Genomic DNA, 17,887 nt, shown 5'->3' with positions numbered 1-17,887 from the left:
CCTCTACTTTTACTTACTCCAGACCCATCTCCACTTCCTTACCCATCCACATTTGTGCCCTCTCATCTCTGTGAAGCTCATCAATTTTAACTTGTGCCACCCATATGTTTTTGGGAATGGCCTTTACCAGACCATGGTGAACCAATCACAGGCTACACTCTTAGACAAACTTATTTTCCCTTTCCTAGTAGCTATCAACTGCTAATAGCTCCTTAGCGATGGAACTTACTATCCACCTCCCATCATGAAGCTACGGATTTGTCATCTTGAACTTGTAAATTAATGGTTTTTGTGCAGCATGTTTTAAAGTATAATAATATAGAGCACATTTCTCTAAATAAGTTTTTCTAAGTACATCAATTTACTTAGAGAGCTGGGGACATAGTTTACAGTTTAAAAGCATTGTCAGCTCTTTGAGAGGTCCTGGGTTCACTTTCCAGCACTCAAATGTAGCTCATAAAGATCTGTAACTCTAATTCTAGGAAATCTGACACCCTCTTCTAGTACCCTTGGGTGCTGCATACAAGTTGTGCACTGATATGAATGTAGCAAATAAAACATATAAATACACATACAATAAAATAAACAAATCCAAAACCAATTTGCAATAATTAATTTAGTAATGCTACCATTTTAAAGTTAGACCCAGAGAAATTAAGAAATTAAGGGATGAATTTTACATTGCCTAAGTACACAGAGGAGTGACTTTCTTTTACAAAGTCATTATACAGAAACTCTCCAGGGGCCCTGATGATATTTCCCCTATCCCACAAAACATGATCTCCATCCAAAACCAAATCCACATATATGACTTGCATCCACTTTAAGAATATGAGAATGGCATTTACTTCTAGAAACTTTAAAGCTCACTCCCAGTGACATAACTCCTCTAGTGAGGTCATAACTCCTTATCCTTTCCAAACAGTTCCATCAACTTGTGACCATGCATTCAAATATGAGCCACTGGGGGCCATTCTCACACAAACTAGCACAGGTTAAAAGGTTATCGATATATTTTATTCTAACAAATCCTGTTAATCCCTCTTTCCCTTTTTTGGTTCATCTTTTTTTCTTTCAATCCACAGCTACATCAAAAAGCAAATTCTTTGCTCTAATATTAAAATGTGACCACATTATGGAATATGAGTTTGTGTCTCCCCAAATCACCATGTTGAATCGTTAGTCATACATATTGTTAAGGCAATTAGGAGGTTGTTGGTTCTTGAGAGCTGAACTTTCACACTGGGATGAGTGACCTAAGAGAAAGCAGAGTGCTTGCTTCTCTTGCTCTATCATGCAAGAATGCTGTAAGAAGAAGTCCACCTGCACATTCAGAGAGAAAGTTCTCACCACCTTGATGGAGGAAGGTCATTGGCTAATAAAGAAACTGCCTTGGCTCATTTTATAGGTTAGAACATAGGTGGGTGGAGTAAACAGAACAGAATGCGGGGAGGAAGAGGAACTGAGCTCGGACTCCATAGCTCTGCTCTCTGGAGCAGACACGATGAAGCTCTGACCCAGGATGGACGTAGGCTAGAATCTTCTTGGTAAGCGCACCTTGGGGTGCTACATACATTAATAGAAATGGGTAATCAAGGTGTAAGAATTAGCCAGTAATATGCTAGAGCTAATGGGCCAAGCAGTGTTTAAAAGAATACAATCTGTGTGTTGTTATTTCAGGGCATAAGCTAGCCAGGCGACCAGGAGCTGGGGTGGCAGAAATGCAGCCCACAGCTCCTTCAACACCACCTGGCACTGAAGGAAGCTTGGCTTCAGTCTCCCAGCTTCCAGTGTAATGTAAAATAAATTTCTGTTGTTGAAGTTGCCTACTCTTCTCTTTTCTCAGTTGAACATTCAGTTTAAAAAGAGGTAGAGTGATGCATTCACAGTGTTGGGGGGGGGGAGCAAAATAAAACCTCTAAACTAAAAGCTGTAGTTAGAAAAATGTCCTTCAGAATTCAAAGAAAAATAACTATCTTCCTCAGATGCGTAGAATGTATGGACATTTATTTTAAAATTTTCACAGTAAGAGAGAACAGAGGGAAAGTGGAATCTGATGTTTATTCTGTTTCCATTATCTTTTTCATTTTTGTTTCCCTTACTACAAACTAGCTTCCAAAGTCTACTCATTTATTTGGCCACTGACTCATTCCTGAGAAAAAGCACCAAGGTCTATCAATCAGAATTCACTAATTGGCTAATATATCCAATCAGGATTTACCAACTCACCCTAGCACAGACTCCCCTCCCCTCCCTTAAAAGCTCTCTCCTGCAGAGATAACTTTGTTTTCCCATTGATTTCCTTGTTTACTTGCAGCTGCTACTACATTTGCAGCCTCCCAATTATAACCCTACATTCCTGCCAGGTTATAAATCCCCTTTGTGCTAAGAATTCGGTGTTCGGTATGTTCTGTACTGATTACAGGGTGGCAGGTGACACCCCTTCCAAGAGATTTGTTATTTGGTAATTTCTGAGAAATATTTCATAATATATTACCTGGATTTATGCAAGGATTAGTGACTACATCGATTCCACTTAGATGATACCCACCTTAACCAAATAATTAGTTGGGTATGTCTAATGTGGAACTTCCCTGATCCCTAAGAAGTTAAAAGAAGGTATATTTACTCCTATAAAGTCCTAAATTTTTTAAACCTGGAAGACTCTGAGATGCTTCAACACAGATTCAAGATTATATAAAAATAGGTTTGGGAGAATTTTGTATCAAGATTGATAAGATGTTTTCTTCATGATTCATTAGTGTTTAAAAATTAAATTTTATCATCCTGTGAGCAGGAGTATCCATCTTCAACAAAGGAAACAGCTTTGTAAATAAGGTTTACGGGTGTTGCCACTTCAATGGCCTTGTAGAACATTTGTCTTCCTTCTATAAGCAGGTAGGTATTATGCTGTTTAAAAATGCAATGAAATCCCCTGTAGGAAAATTAACTACAGAGTTAAAGTATTTGGCTCCTACTACATCCTGGCCTCATGGGATATTCCCTGGGGAAAAAGCAGAACAAATTTTTTGATAAAGGGAAAGGAAGGAATGAACATTGAAGAAGGTGAGAAATAAGCCTTTCATCTGAAATGTGGGAGAAGTTACACAAGAGGAGAATTGAAAGACAGACAAACATGCTGTCTAAACTGTGGGCACATTTTATTTTTGATTTATAAGTATTTTTATTTAAAGGAAACTGAAAATGAATTTTCTTAAACTTATTAATGCCCACATAGGAAGCACTGTGGTACTAAATATTCACATATCTTTGTTAGAACACAGGTTTTTAGAATATCATTGGACTTACAAAGCAAGTGGACAAAATGTGATTTATGGAACTAGCAAGGTGGCTCACTGGAAAATGCATTTGCTGTCAAGCTTGAGGAACAGGGTTTGATCCTTGATGTAAGGAAAAAAACTGATTCCTGTAAGTTGTCTTTGGATCTCTACCTAGAAACATAAACACATGAAGGAAGGAAGGAAGGAAGGAAGGAAGGAAGGAAGGAAGGAAGGAAGGAAGGAAGGAAGGAAAGAAGGACAGAAGGAAGAACAGAAGGAAGGAAGGAAGGAAGGAAAGAAGAAAGGGAGGGAGAGAGGGAGGGAAGGAAGGAGGGAGGACAGAAGGAAGGAAAGAGGCTAGAAATAAACAAAGAAGGAAAGAATTTCAAAAGATCTTTGTTTTTAAAGTGATGGGAATTTTTAGTGATATTTGAACTGTTTTCTTCTCCTTGATCCATGAGGCAATGGCAGTGTTCCTTCTGGACTCAAGCCTAGTAAACAGGACTTTAAGAAGCTTAGTCTAAGTTCCTATCTGTGTCTCATGTACTTTGAAAGACATTGGGGACTGATGTCAGACTCATGCTTAAGGAATCCTGACCAAAGCCTGGATCTGGACATTAGCTCTGGTAGTAGAGTATTTGCCTAACATGCAGGGAGCCCTGAATTGGAACCCCAGCACAGCAGAAAATTGCTCACCTATACATAAAATAAAAATTAAAAAAAATCAGTAAATCTTAGTTAAAGAAGTTCAAAGTTGGGCTAGAGAGATGGCTCAGAGGTTAAGGATACTGAGGTCCTCAGTTCAGTTCCCAGCAACCATCTACAATGAGATCTGGTGCCCTCTTCTGGCATGCAGTCATACATGGAGGCAGCACACTGTATTGTATACATAATAAAAAAAATCTTTAAAAAAAAGTTTGGCTTCAAAGTGGAATAGAGAGTCTATGTTTTAAAAAAAAGAGTTCAGACATTCTCAGCTAATGAGTTTGAAGCCATCCTATTATTAAAAAATGGATATGACTGATGTAGTCACCATGTGAAATGAGATTTAGTTTTAAGATTTTAAATTTTATGTATGCATTTATTTTTATTTATTTATTGTTAACTTGTTTATTTGTGACAACAGGTGCTTTACTCACATGCTTCTGCGTGTCCCAAATGTTTGCATACAGAGGTCAGAAGAGAATTTTGGATCCTTTCAGATTGGTGTACGTACAAGTTTCCTGTCTCAGAGCCACATAGTTCCAAATACCCTGTAGCTGCTTCGCTAATTACCACACAGAGGCTTAATATAAATTATAAATTCTCAACCACTAGTTCATGTTTATTATTAACTAACTCTTACATTTTAAGTTAACTCATAGTCCTTATTTGCACTCTGCCATGTGGCAGTATGGCATGTCCATCTTTGATAACAGCCCACGTTGGGCATCATTTTCTGAATCCCATGTCAACTACCTGGTCCTGTATGGCTTATTTGTTCATGCTTGGTGGGAAGCATGAGGACTAAGAAAGAAATAGACAAGAGGCAACTGAGAGAGTCAGGAGAGAATCTATTAAACTCTGAGATTCACCTCGTGTTTAGTTTTCATAGGCTTTCTATAACCCAATCCAGAAAGGAGGGGGAAGACAAAAAGCTTCTTTACTAAGATACAAAGAACAAATGAAGTATTTGCCTTCTTAATAACCAAAAGAGCAAGTAACCACACTAGGTAAAAACACCTTGTTAGTAGCCACAGCATATATCAAACCTCCTGTCGTATAACCTTGAGGAAACAAGAAAAGGTCTGAAGTCTCTCACCTTAGTGAAATGGATCCACTTCTGTGGGTTCCCACACATCTCGCTCCCTCAACATCTGGCCAGTGTCTTCTGATCCCAGCCTTCTTCTTCCTATCATCCTTAGTTTGGTTGGCCCAGCTATACAGTTGATCAGTCACTCAAGGTTCCTCTGTAATGTTGGGGCCCCCATATTCAGTCTGCATGCCTAAAATACCTGAAAGACTTTTCAGTGAAGCCAGAATTTTGAAGGAATTTTGTAGTGATATTTCATTTGCATTTTAATAAGTAAAGCTAGCCAGAAGTTCAAAGAGTAAAACAGCTGCACTGATCAGCCTTATAGACCAGGCATTGGTGACACACACCTTTTAGACTGGTTTGCCATATAATCTGGGTGGTAGTGGTGCAATCCTTTAATCCCAGCACTAGAGAGGATTATAAAATGGAAGGAGAGAGATCTCACATACAGTCTTATTCTGAGATTTCTAGAGGCAGGACCACCATTTTGGACTGAAATTAGAGGTAAGAGCCAGTGGCTGTCTGCTTTGCTTTTCTATCACGTTGAAAACAAATTTCTGTCTCTAGGTTTTTATTGATCATGTTACATATTGTACTTTGTCATGTCAGATTTCAGCAATCATGTTTTTGTATGTTGTCCTTGTCCAATTTGGACAGCACATTTTCAGTCACATGGCAAGGAAAACTTCTTGCCCAGTGGCTAATTTTTGCCACCAAGAAAGTAAATTCCATAAGGATTTTCTTCAATGCCCATCATCTACTCTGAGGTATATTGGTTCTGCCAGGAACAGTCATGTCTCATTGTCATAAAAAACCTTATGTTATTAAAACATCTTAAATGAAATGTTTTATAGAGCTATAAAGTATTTGAAAACCATCTTTCTATTGAAAATATAGCTCTGTTTGACCTTGAAAACCTGCCTAACATGATTGCAAGTTTGATTGTGACTGGTAACTATTAACCTGCATATCTATATTATCCTAAATAGTTTGTAATAATAACATTTAAGGACTAGGAATTTACATTACAGTGTTCCTTGAGCTGTATAGGTATGATGCCTTGAAAAAGAGTAAAAACATTTGTAGATTGTGCCACCATGCCATTTCTTTTTAAGGACTTCTCTATCTTTTTTTCTTTTCTCTCTCTTCATTTATTTTTAAAAACACTGTAAACCATTTAAAGTCTTTTGCTTTGTTTTCTGTCTGAATATGCCATTAGTGTATATATCTATCTTTTTCTTTGCACATGAGTATTTAATCTGAAAGTGATATAACTAGGATTAAAGCTGTAGTTTGGCAGCTTGCTCTACCCCATTCCTTAGCTTATTGAGAGTCTAGCTTCATGGCAGAGGTACTGACAGGAGCTGCTTTATTGCCAGAACTCTATAGAGTTTTTAGTTCCATGCCACCACCAAAAAAATCTGCTGCTAAGTTCCTATAAGTACTATTTAAGTGTTTGGTGGCAGGACTTCTTAAAAGGAATGTCAGGTTTTTACTGCTAATCCTTAGTCAGGAAGCCTCTCTTAAAGGAGCTATGCCTCTGCTTGCCTCTAACAGAGCCCACCTGAGAAAATTATGCTACCATGAAGCCATGCTTGACTCTTTTATATCTAGAATCACTTCCCAAGCTCTCTCAAGTTTTATGTGGATGTAGATGCTAAATGTTGGGCATCATTTGTTGTTAGGAGTTTCTGGCCCACCTGGTTCCACAGCCATTCAGTACCAAATAAACATATAGAGGCTTATATAAATTATATATTGCTTGACCTATTTGCTTAGACTTATTATTAACACTTATAAGGAACAGCTTGTTAATCCCTGCTGCCCCAAATCAAAATAACCACACAGAATTTGTATTAATTAAATCAATGCTTGGCCCATCAGCTCTAACTTTTTATTGGCTAACTTACATATTAATTTAATCCATTTCTAGAAATCAGTATATCTTCACAAGGTCATGCCCTACCTGCAAAGTTTCAGCACATCTATCTCTGGTGGTGGATCCATGGCATCTCCTGACTCCTCCTCCTTCCTCCCTGCATTCCATTTAGTTTTCCCCACCTACCTCTTTTCTTCTATAGCTCTGTTATAGGCCCAAAGCAGTTTCTTTATTCATTAACCAATCAAAGCAACACATAGACAGAAGAACTTTCCACACCAATTAACTATCTATTACAAACTAAATTAACCCATAATTTTTGTCTATGTTTAAACACATGGCTTGGTACCTTTCTCAATGAGGTATTTTTATCTTGCATCTTCTGTATCTGGTTGATGACTGATGCTCTATCTTTCCTCTTCCCAGAATTTTCAGTCTGGTTGTCTCGCCCACACTTCTTACCTGGCTGCTGGCCAATCAATGTTTTATTAAACCAATAGGGGTAAAAAATCTTTACAGTGTACAGTAGTGGTTTCCCACAGCAATGGAGCAATTTCCAGGACAGCCAAATCTACACAGATAAGGCACTTCTTGATAAGCCAAATATATATTTAAAATTATACATATTATATATATATTGTTAATATATATATATAAGTCCTCCCATTCTGGGATTGAATACCAGACTATTGCACACTGGGCAACACTCCTTCCCTGAGTGTTAGCCCAAGCCCAAACATCCCTTTTCTTCCATATGCTGAGGTGCATAAGGGCTGGGAAGTTGACTTAAAGCTTAAGTGGCCTAAGTTCTTGCTTGATTGAGCTTCAGGTCTATTTAATTTAGAAGCATTCAACAATAGCAATTTTAGGAGTGATAATGAAATACATTCTACAGTCTAGAATAGAGATAGAATGGAGACATGGGTTGCTGAAGTGACCACAACTGCAACAATCAGCTTTAGTAAATATGCTCAGATTAAACTTACCTATTCTTAGGTGGGTGCCTGGATCAAAGAAGAAATCTCAGAAAGGTTTTTCTCTGGGTATTTAGCATAAGATTTCTTTCTTGTAATAATATTGAAAAAATACCTACCACAATATGCCATAGTGAACTGAAAACATCATAATAGTCAAAGTAGTTGGCATCCATAATTTAACTAGGCTTCTTTCCTTTTTGGTGGTACTTTTTCTTTCAAATATAAGTTCTAATGGATAATGGAGTATAACAGAGAAACAATAGTCAAAATGGTGATTCAGAAACAGGCAGAAAAGAGTAGCTGAACCAATGAGGCTTTGATAAGGGTTACATATTAGAACGAAGAGAGGGGAAAGACATAAAGAGAATTGTAGAAGGCTTCTCTCTGACTCCTCCTCCTTTTTCCCAACTTTCATCTTAGTTTTTACTACTTTCCTACATTCTGTCCTATCAAGAAGCCTAGTCAGTTTCTTTATTCATTAATGGTAATCACAGCATACAGAGGGGAATCCCACACCAGAGAGCAGAGGAGAGTGGAGCAGGGAAGAAAGTATATTAAAATATATTGATGGAAATGCTATAAGTAAAACCATTTCTCTGAATTCTAATACGAAGTTTTAATGTAAAATGGAAGGAATCAAAGAGAATTGGTTAAATAGAAAAATAAAACCTTAAGAACAGTTATAATGGTTATGATGATTATGAGTTCAATGTTAGGCTGAACTATGAGGCCAAGGTAGTACCACTCCCAAACTAACACCAACAAAAACTGAATCAGTGTTGTTTGTTAATTTAACAGGACCCAGAATCACTCAGAGGGTAAGATTCTGAGAATGTTTTGAGGGATTGTTGATATTAGGTTAACTGAGATAGGAAGATCCATCCCAAAGGTGGACAGAACCATTCAATACACTGGGTTTTAAACTGAATAGAAAGGAGAAAGCAAACTGAGTGCTCATCTCTCTGCTTACTGACTTTGAATGCAGTAAGAAAAACAACCAAAACTCTAGAAATGACAGAGGCATCTGACTACCTGGACAGTCACTCAAAGTACTTCTGTAATGTTGGGGCATCCATCTTCAGCCTATAGGCCTAGAGTACCTGTCAGATTTCTCACTGAATCAGGAACCCTGAAGGAATTCCCCACCTTGTTTTTGCAAATTCAGGAGTCATTTTTCCTGTGGCTCCCAAATGTCCAGTTTATATACCACACAGTCAAGCAGTCCAGGCAAGAGCAGCTTTTGCCTAAATGTTTAGACTTGTTACATTGAAAGCAAACCCCATAAGGAGCTTCTTTGATGCCCGTCATCTTCTTGAAGTAATCAGTGCTGCCATAAACAGATGTCTTTCTGTCACTGTCAAGGAAAGTATAAGTACTTAAAATATTTTAAATGCTATATTCTATAGGTTTTGAAGTGTTTGAAGATTACCTATTTCATCTGAAATATATCTCAGCACATCTAGAAAAACCTGTCTAACATAATTCTAAGTGTGATGATTAAAGATGACCATTAATTTGTATTTTGTAACTATACATTTCATTTTAAATGAAGAAAATCAATCTTAAACAAGAGGAGAAATATACATAAAGTATAACAAAATTGACCTTCAATTTGTATCACTATACAACAATTTTTGAAACAAGCATAGAAAGATAAATAAAGTGTATAAAATTAACTTTATATTTATATTTGTATATAAATGCATGTCAATGCAAAAATGACTGAGAATAAGAGTTATCTTTTTTCCTATATTCCTATATTCCCCTAAATATAACAAATATCCATAACAACAAATAACGAAATAACCAAAGACCATTCATGACCCCAAAACTCTTGGGAACGTGGACATCATTTTCTCCAAATTGCTTCTTTATATTGGTGGGCAAAGTATTTTTAGGGTCCCTGATCAAATTTTGAAATAATGATCATGTCCTAGGAGGACTAGTGATAACCTTTATTGAAAGACAAAACTTGTCAAGATTCATGAGATCTGCCTTCATCAAACCTGCTCTATCTTAACCCGGAACGAATCCATAGCCTCTTGTTCCCTGTGAAAACAAAAGCAAACCCACTTCTCCAAAGCAGTGCATCATTCAAGTTCCATTTAAAAATAAAATTTTGACTTTTGTTTTAAAGCTAAGGCATTTTTTTAATTTATTAGATTTATGTCAGGGTCCGATACCCCAACATAAACTACTTTTCCCCTCCCTGGATAGGCATGGAGACACAGTTCACACAGCAATATTGTAAGGGAGTCTCAGACTTCCTTCATTCCTGAGGATTACCTTTTATTCCCTTAGGTAAACTAAGGTGGAAGTTCATCAATATTCTTTTTCTGGTGGGTAGTGGGACTGCACTAACTTCAGCAACTTGGGAAGTAACTTGGAATTCACACTTCTTCCCAGGCAATCTGCATAATAACAAAAGAGGAGAAGTACATCCTAGGCCTTTTCTTAGGTAGTGGCAGACTGTCTGGCAGGACAGTAGCTGCTGTGGATACCAACCATGTTCTGAGAACTTGGCTGTCATATCATGTAGAAAATATGGGCCTACAGATTTATTTTTAAAAATACCAATCCAAATTCCTTCTCTCTCCCCTCCTCCAATTCCCTCCACACACCCTCTCACTCCACCCTCACCTAATCCTAAGAGAGGGTTAGGCACTTGCTTTGTAGAAGGTAAAAGGCCCTCCCTACTACATCTAGGCTGAGCAAGGTATACATCCAAAGACAATAGGATCCCCAAAAGCCAGTGTTAAATTGGGAACATAGGCCTTAGCCCCTCACATCTATCCCAATCCCCAGGCCTGAGAGTTATATTGGTCTAGACTCCAAATTCCAGCAGGCCAGGTCCTGACCCCGAGAGTTATATTGGTCTGGACTCCAAATTACAGCAGGCCAGGGCTTGACCCCTCCCTGGGGGTTCAGGACCACTTCCACAGAGTATTTAAATGAACTCCCCCAAAAAGAACATGTGGTCCATTTTTCCTTCGACCCAGTGGTTGCTTTTGTGGCCTCCCTGTTCCCCCTCAGGGCCACTCAGGAGCACAGAACTCCCATTAAACCTGGATATTTCTTAATTTGACTTGATTGGGAATTTGTGTTGGCAGAGAGCTCATGTGAAGAAATACTCCTAACAGCTAGTATAAGCCGTATAGATAAATCATGCTGCCACTGCCAGTGGCCCCTCAGTCTGTCCCAGACACACAACTGTCAACCACATTCAGAGGGACTAGTATCATTCTATGCTTGTTCCTTCCTAGTCCAGCTGGAGTTGGTAAGATCCCATTAGCTCAGGTAAACTGTTTCAGTGAATGAACCCTTCATGGTATTGACTTCTTTGTTCGCATTCTCATTCCATCCACTCTTCAACTGGAACTTGGGAGCTGGGTCTGGTGTAACCATGTTGCTTTTTACGTTGTTGGAGGAATTCTTGCATTAGTGCCTACCCACCTCTTCCTTCAAAGGAGGACAGAAGTGTCTTTTGATCTTGCTCCAATCTTTTCAGGGGCTGTCTGAGTCTTTGGGAGTTTTTCTTGGTCTTCCCTGTACTGTCAATGTTTGTGTCAGAAAGCCTTTGAGGTCTCTATAAGCCTGCTCTCTTGGTCTTCTCTCCTGGTTTGTTCTTTTGGTGCTCTTTCTTATTCCCCTCAGTGTTGTAGCAAGCTCTTGATCCCCTCAGTATTATAGCTCTCAGTTCTTAGGCATGGTGTGGCTAACAGCTGTGTGGTCAAGTAGATGTGTTTGGGTTTTGGGGGAGCCTGCCAAAGAAAACTCCCTGCTGTCTGGATAGAAAAGCCTAGGGAATTGGAGGAGTGGCCTGGGAGTTTTTCCCACTGGAGAGGACCTAGAAAGTGGACATCCCAATGTATGACTGTTCACTTACCTCTTAAGTCTTCTCAGTTTTGAATCAAGCTGTGTTTCAGAATTCCTCTGAGATTGCAGGAGGATAGGCAGTTTTGGTGGCAGAGTAGCTAGTAGGCTGGATGGGTTTGTGATTTGGCGGCAGGCTGGAAGCAGAGAACTCTTTGCTGGCTAGTTAGAAAAGCGAAGAAAGATGGGGGAGGAGTCTGGGCTTTTGTCTCACTAGGAAGGACCTAGAGAGTGGAGCTTTCCATTGTGTGGGTATTCACTCACTTCTTAAGTTCCCCCCAGTATTGGAGCAAGCTGTGTTTCAGAGTTTCACCAAGGTTGCAGGAGGATAGGAAAGCTAAGGCATTTTTTAAGATATTCAGGTTGATGTGCTGTATTGATGTAGATGGGTCTTCTTTCTAAGTGTTGCTTTCATTGCTTAATTAATAAAGAAACTGCTTGGCCTGGTAGGTCAGCAAACATAGGTGGGTGGTGTAGACAGAACAGAATGCTGGGAGAAAGAAGCAGAATCAGGCAGATGCCATGATTCCCCATCCTGAGACACACGCGGCTAGACTCATGCTGGTAAGCCACGACCTCGTGTTGGCATACAGATTATTTGAAATGGGTTAGTGAAGATGTGAGAGTTAGCCAATAAGAGGCTACAGATAATGGGCCAGGCAGTGTTTAAAGTTTCCATGTAATTATTTTGGGTAATGTTAGCCGGGAGCCTTCCCAGTCTGCTGCTCCTTTTACACTGTATCAGTCTCATTCAATCCATGTCTCTTAGCAAGTCTTTCACATACCTCTTCCCAATGCTGCCATCAGGTATTTTACAGTCAGCCCACACACTTTTTATGTCCATATGAGCAAAAGCAAAATCTGTAACATAGTGCTTGACTGATTAGCCTCTCTCTAACAAGGCCTCTGTGAGACTGCCCGAACACGCCATCCACTGCATAGCTTAGCTCATGGCAGCTGTCAGCCAGCTCCATCTTGTAGTCCATATGGAAATTTGAGCACCTCATGTTGGTATACCATTTTTAGCCTTAAGTTTCTCATTCTACCCAGTCCCACAGTCACTTTTAAAATAACCATTCTGAGGCTTAATAATAATTGCAAGCTGTTTGGTTTTTTAGTTCAGGCTTATTATTAACTAGCTCTTACAAATTAAATCAACCCATTCTATTTTTCCATATTTTATCATGAGTCTCCTGGTTTGTTGCCTCACATCTTACTTCCATGGGGGCTGCTGGTATATCCCAGACTCCACCTTCCTTTACCTTATCTTTACTTGGATTTCCCCTAGCACTATTCTGTCTGGCTAGTGGCCAAATCAGATCTTTATCAACCAATGGTAATAAAACATATTCACACAACACAGAAGGGCATACCACATCAGGGGGTGGAAGCATCAAGACATGAGGTTCAGAGGGAGGAAGTTTGGTGGTAAACATGTGGAAGAGATTCTAGGCCCTTTGCTCCTTACATACATCTCTGTTTGATCCCCAGTTGAGGTGATGCCAACAAATTCCTTCCTATGATTTACCTCCGCACTGTGCTGCATAGACACAGCTCCAAAGAACAGGACCAAGAGATCATGTCCTAAGATCTCTGAGAGAATGAAGAGCATAAGCCTTTCTTTCATGGAAGTAGATTTGCCTCAGTTCAAGTAATGAAAATGTAAACTTAACACTCCCATGGACCGACTGGTTCCCTCAAGGAATTGTAAGATTGTGGCTTCCTTTAATCTGCTCTTGCATGTAGGTATTCTCTCTCTATATAAACAAACACACTATATTGACCTCCACTTCTTGACTTTTCTTCCTTTATCCTCCTTATCTTTAGGGATTTAGTTCACTTGCTCAACCAAAGCACAAAGCAGAGAGTGAACTGAAAGTAGGCAATGCTTTTAACTCTCAACATCCAGCTCAATGATGCACTTCCTGCATTAAGGATGAACCCTTAATTATTCACAAACAGTTATCAACTGGAGTGCAGATGTCTAATTGTTTGAGCCTAGCATGGACATTTCTCACTCAAACTACCACAACTTGATTTTGTTTTTAATGTGTACATTCAATATTATTAATTACAGTTTCATAGAATAAGTTACTCTTTAAACATTTATACTTTTTTCATCTCTTTATTAATTAATTTATTTACAGGTGGGGCATGTACAGCACAGTACAGGAGTAGATGACATAGGACAACTTGCAAGACATGGATCTCTTTTTGCGCCATGTGGATCTCTGGGGTCAAACCCATCTTGTCAGGTTTGGTGGCAAACTTTCCTTTCCACTGAGCCGTCTAACGGATCTCTATTTAAATGTTATACTCTAAGAATATTTTAAAAATTAATAGACATCAATGTGTCTAAGGACACATGAGTAAAATGAATTCTTATCAGAGAGGCCAACTGAATATGAGATACTAGTCTTTTGAGAACATCTGATACTGCATCCAGTCTTTATTGATTTTATTTTCAGTAATTTGCTCTAATTTGACATTGAACCTAGAGCCTCACATGTACTAGACAATCACCGTACCACTGACACACAACCTCTTCTCTATGAAGGCCTGTGAAATACAGGCTTCCTCAAAGAGTGAGTTTTATGACCAGCTTTGAATTGCTAGGGCAAAAAAGTTCCAAAGATCTTTGCTTCATGATTTTTAAAACCACTATTAAATTTTTCAGTGCTATAAGTAATCAAATGTGTGACATGAGTAATGAAACATGGAATTGAAAACAACAGATGACATTTAATAAGAAGTCTAATTTTAGAAGTATCATACCTAGATAAAAAAGAGAATTAAGAACTCCTAGCTAGACAAAGAAGTATGTCAATATTTTGCATATAGAAATAATAAATTTGAACAAATGATTTCAATGTAACACAACCAAGATGAAAATGTTTCACTCTAAATAAATATAACATTAAAGCAAAATTCCATGAAATTGAATAGTATTTAAGCATGGGAAAGACTTAAAGATTTTTACAGATATGTAGGAAAGGTGAACTTGTTTTGATTGAGTTAAAAGAGAAAATGCTGTTTGACAATGAAGGCAGCTCTAAAGTTCATTGTGTTAGGGTCACCATAGTCTTCCCTGGGCAAACCTTAAGTGTCACTCTAATGCTTCTAAAATATCAGTAAATATTTTTTATCATGATTAAAAATAATTTTTGGGTTCTTCAAGCATAAGAAAATAGCTCCCTTAGTACTTTCCATAATTCAAAAGAACTAAATGTACCCTGTCCATGCACTTGTGTAGGTCAATGCAACTCTCTTTACAGCCTCGTTTTCAGTTCTCTGTTGTTCTCAAACTCAGGACTTCTGTGCACATCCATGCACTCACTTTCCTTCTCTGTGAGCTTCATCTCTGCAAATTCAGTCTCTGAAGTGTCAGTTTCGTCAGGGGGTTGGAACTTCCTCAAAAGTATCAGAATGCAGATTGCTGGGAGGAAGCTTGATCCTCTTAGTGCTGCTGGCAACCCAAGGAAAATGTTCCTGCAGAAAACAACTAATCTGCATTAAATCTTAACACGAGCAGTGAAATCTAATTTTATATACTCTTACAGATCATTTATTCTTCAAATAAAAACATCAGGTGATTATTTTGTACATGTACTTACTATAAGGTACTTTGCTAAGTTATTAATATTTTTGTTAAAATGTCAAAAAATTTCAAACATAAAAGTTTGAATGTATTTCTTCAGTTTGGTGATGCCTAGTTTCTTTTGTCAGCTTGACTGGATTTAGGATCATTATAGAAAGACATCTGTTGATGCGCTATGATATGATTTCATAAATGTTTACCCGAGGATGAAGTCCCTTATACCATGCACTGGGCTGGTAGCCCTCAACACTACCTGTCAGAGCAAATAACATGACCAGCCTCCTAGCCAAACTGTGTCTACAAGTACCTCACACTAAGTCACTATGCTACAGTGCCATTATTGCCTGCTTTCTGAAATATTGAGAATAATATACCTGTCAGTTTAAGGGAGATAGTCTTTCTTGTTGGCTCAGAGTTTGATCACTCATGAATAAAACATGAAAAAGTCACTTTTCAAGATTTCTCTCCTACTAAGTATTTGTATGTGTCTTATGCCAATAGATTTTTGTGACATGAAATTTTTGTATATCTAAAATAAGCCCAATTAGTCACTTTATATATTAATAGCTTAAAATTGTTTATTTTCATGCATAATTTTGCATGTATAAAGATCAATTTATTTTTCATTGTTTAACTATGTGTAGGTGTTGGGTATCTCTATGTGCATTTTTCTAGTAGTCCTAGATGCCTTGTAGTTGGAGTAACAGGAAGTTTTGAGCTGCATAATATGGGTTATGGGAATTGAATTCATGTGCTCTGCAAAAGCAATATGTGCTCTTAACCCCTGAGCTAAATGTTTAGCCACAAATTCTTTTCATTTGCTGAACTTGTCCAGTTTATGCATGAAGACTATGGATGTTTCCTAAAATGAATTAGGTAATTTTCCTTTTCACCATTTCTGAGAATAACGTTTATACTATTTTAAGCATCTTTCTTTATAAATTTGACAAAATATGCCTTAAGATTTTGGGACTTCATGTGTATACATATAGGTATTTTTATATGTACATTGCTAAATAACTATGAAAGCATTCTTTCATATCCTCAACACATTTGTAGGAAAATATGGTGTGATGGATAGTGTTGTCGACTTAATACAATCTAGAATCTTCTGAGAAGGAAGTTTCAGTGAAAGCCTGTGTGGATTTTGTTGACCTGTGAATAGAGTCATGGAACAGGATCATTCCTTAGACAGTATACCAAAAACCACAAAATGATAGAGAAATTAATCTTATACTCTTCTACAGTGTTAAAACATAAAAATTGTATATATGTGTAGATAGACTTTAATTATAAAAATTCAAAAATATTTTTCTAAAGGAATAGATTTAAAAGTATCAGTTTATGTTTCTTTCACTTTTTAAAAAGATCTCAATAAAAATCAACTTAAAGGAAGAAGGGGTCAATTTAGTTCACAAATCTAGGTTACATGCCACTATTATGGGATACCAAGGTAAAATGAACTGTAATCCACACAGATACACTGACAGAAGTAACTGAGATCTTCCACACTCTTAGGGTGGATACACCATCCTGGAAATGGCATGTCAGCTGATCACAGCAGACGTGCTTGAAGACAGGTCAGCATTTTTCTTTCCCAGAATTTCAGTATATTGCTCACCCAGACAGAAATGAATGGATAGAATGGATATTATCTACAGCATCTTTTCCCTAATTTTGGGAGCAAGAAGGAGCCCAGTGCAGTGTGTAGCAAGAGAAGCTTCTGTGTGGGCTTTCTTAGACCTGCTGCCCTCTAGGACCAGCAAGGTAACAAAGTATGTCTGGTTCAAGATCAGCCTAGAATGACCTCTGGATGTGAGGCAGCAGTGAACCCACAACCATTTCACTATACTATTAGTGACAGTTGCCTGCATAGCACTGAGAGAGTGATGAGAACCATGCAGATATTGCTTTAAGTTGATGACACAGCATAAAAGAGCACAGCTGGATGCACCTGGTTCTCAGAGGACAGGCTTCCTGGTATGCTAGATATTGATGATAATGGTTTCAGTTATTTCTATGTGTGGTAACATCCTCCCACTTTGTGACACTCTCAGCTGATTTGAACCACACTCTTCTACTGAGCCACATTTTGTTCATGAGACAGCCAATCACTAAGTACAGTGGAACATCTCTAAGTTTTCAGACATGAGACCATCAGTCAAATTCAGGCAGTTGGATAGGTCCCTTCTCATGATAGCCCCTGGCTAAGGCACTTGACATGTTTTATTACACTGCAAGGGCAGCACACAGATTTGGGGTTCTTAGTATATCAGGGTGCAAACATGAGACAGTTGTGAACTTTCCAGAAGCATTAATGTCAGGATCCATAGTGCTTGAATGTGCTGGAACTGTCATCCTTGCCCTTGCAAAAAGAAGGAGTCCTCCTCTTTGTCCATAGTTATAGGGTGGTAGGAGCTGAGATATTTGTTCCCACCTACTGTGCCATTGTCCCTGGTCTCTGGAGCTTGCTTTCCTGTTTAG

General features: G+C 38.3%; 2 protein-coding genes across 2 annotated transcripts in view; one reads left to right on the top strand and one right to left on the bottom strand.

Moving 5' to 3' along the window:
• The window catches only part of Slco1b3 (solute carrier organic anion transporter family member 1B3), a 1,042,880-nt gene that overhangs the window by 255,012 nt on the left and 769,981 nt on the right, over window positions 1-17,887 (top strand). The window lies entirely within an intron of this gene.
• LOC142855851 (solute carrier organic anion transporter family member 1A5-like) overlaps window positions 14,528-17,887 on the bottom strand; it is a 69,645-nt gene continuing 66,285 nt past the window's right edge. The window contains exon 16 of the mRNA XM_075982378.1: window positions 14,528-15,294. Coding sequence (XP_075838493.1) covers window positions 15,075-15,294 — 220 coding nt within the window. The 3' untranslated portion in view covers window positions 14,528-15,074. The remainder of the gene's footprint in view (window positions 15,295-17,887) is intronic.

Source organism: Microtus pennsylvanicus, chromosome 8, assembly GCF_037038515.1.
Source record: "Microtus pennsylvanicus isolate mMicPen1 chromosome 8, mMicPen1.hap1, whole genome shotgun sequence".
NCBI lineage: Eukaryota > Metazoa > Chordata > Mammalia > Rodentia > Cricetidae > Microtus > Microtus pennsylvanicus.
This window is presented reverse-complemented; position numbering and strand designations above follow the sequence as displayed.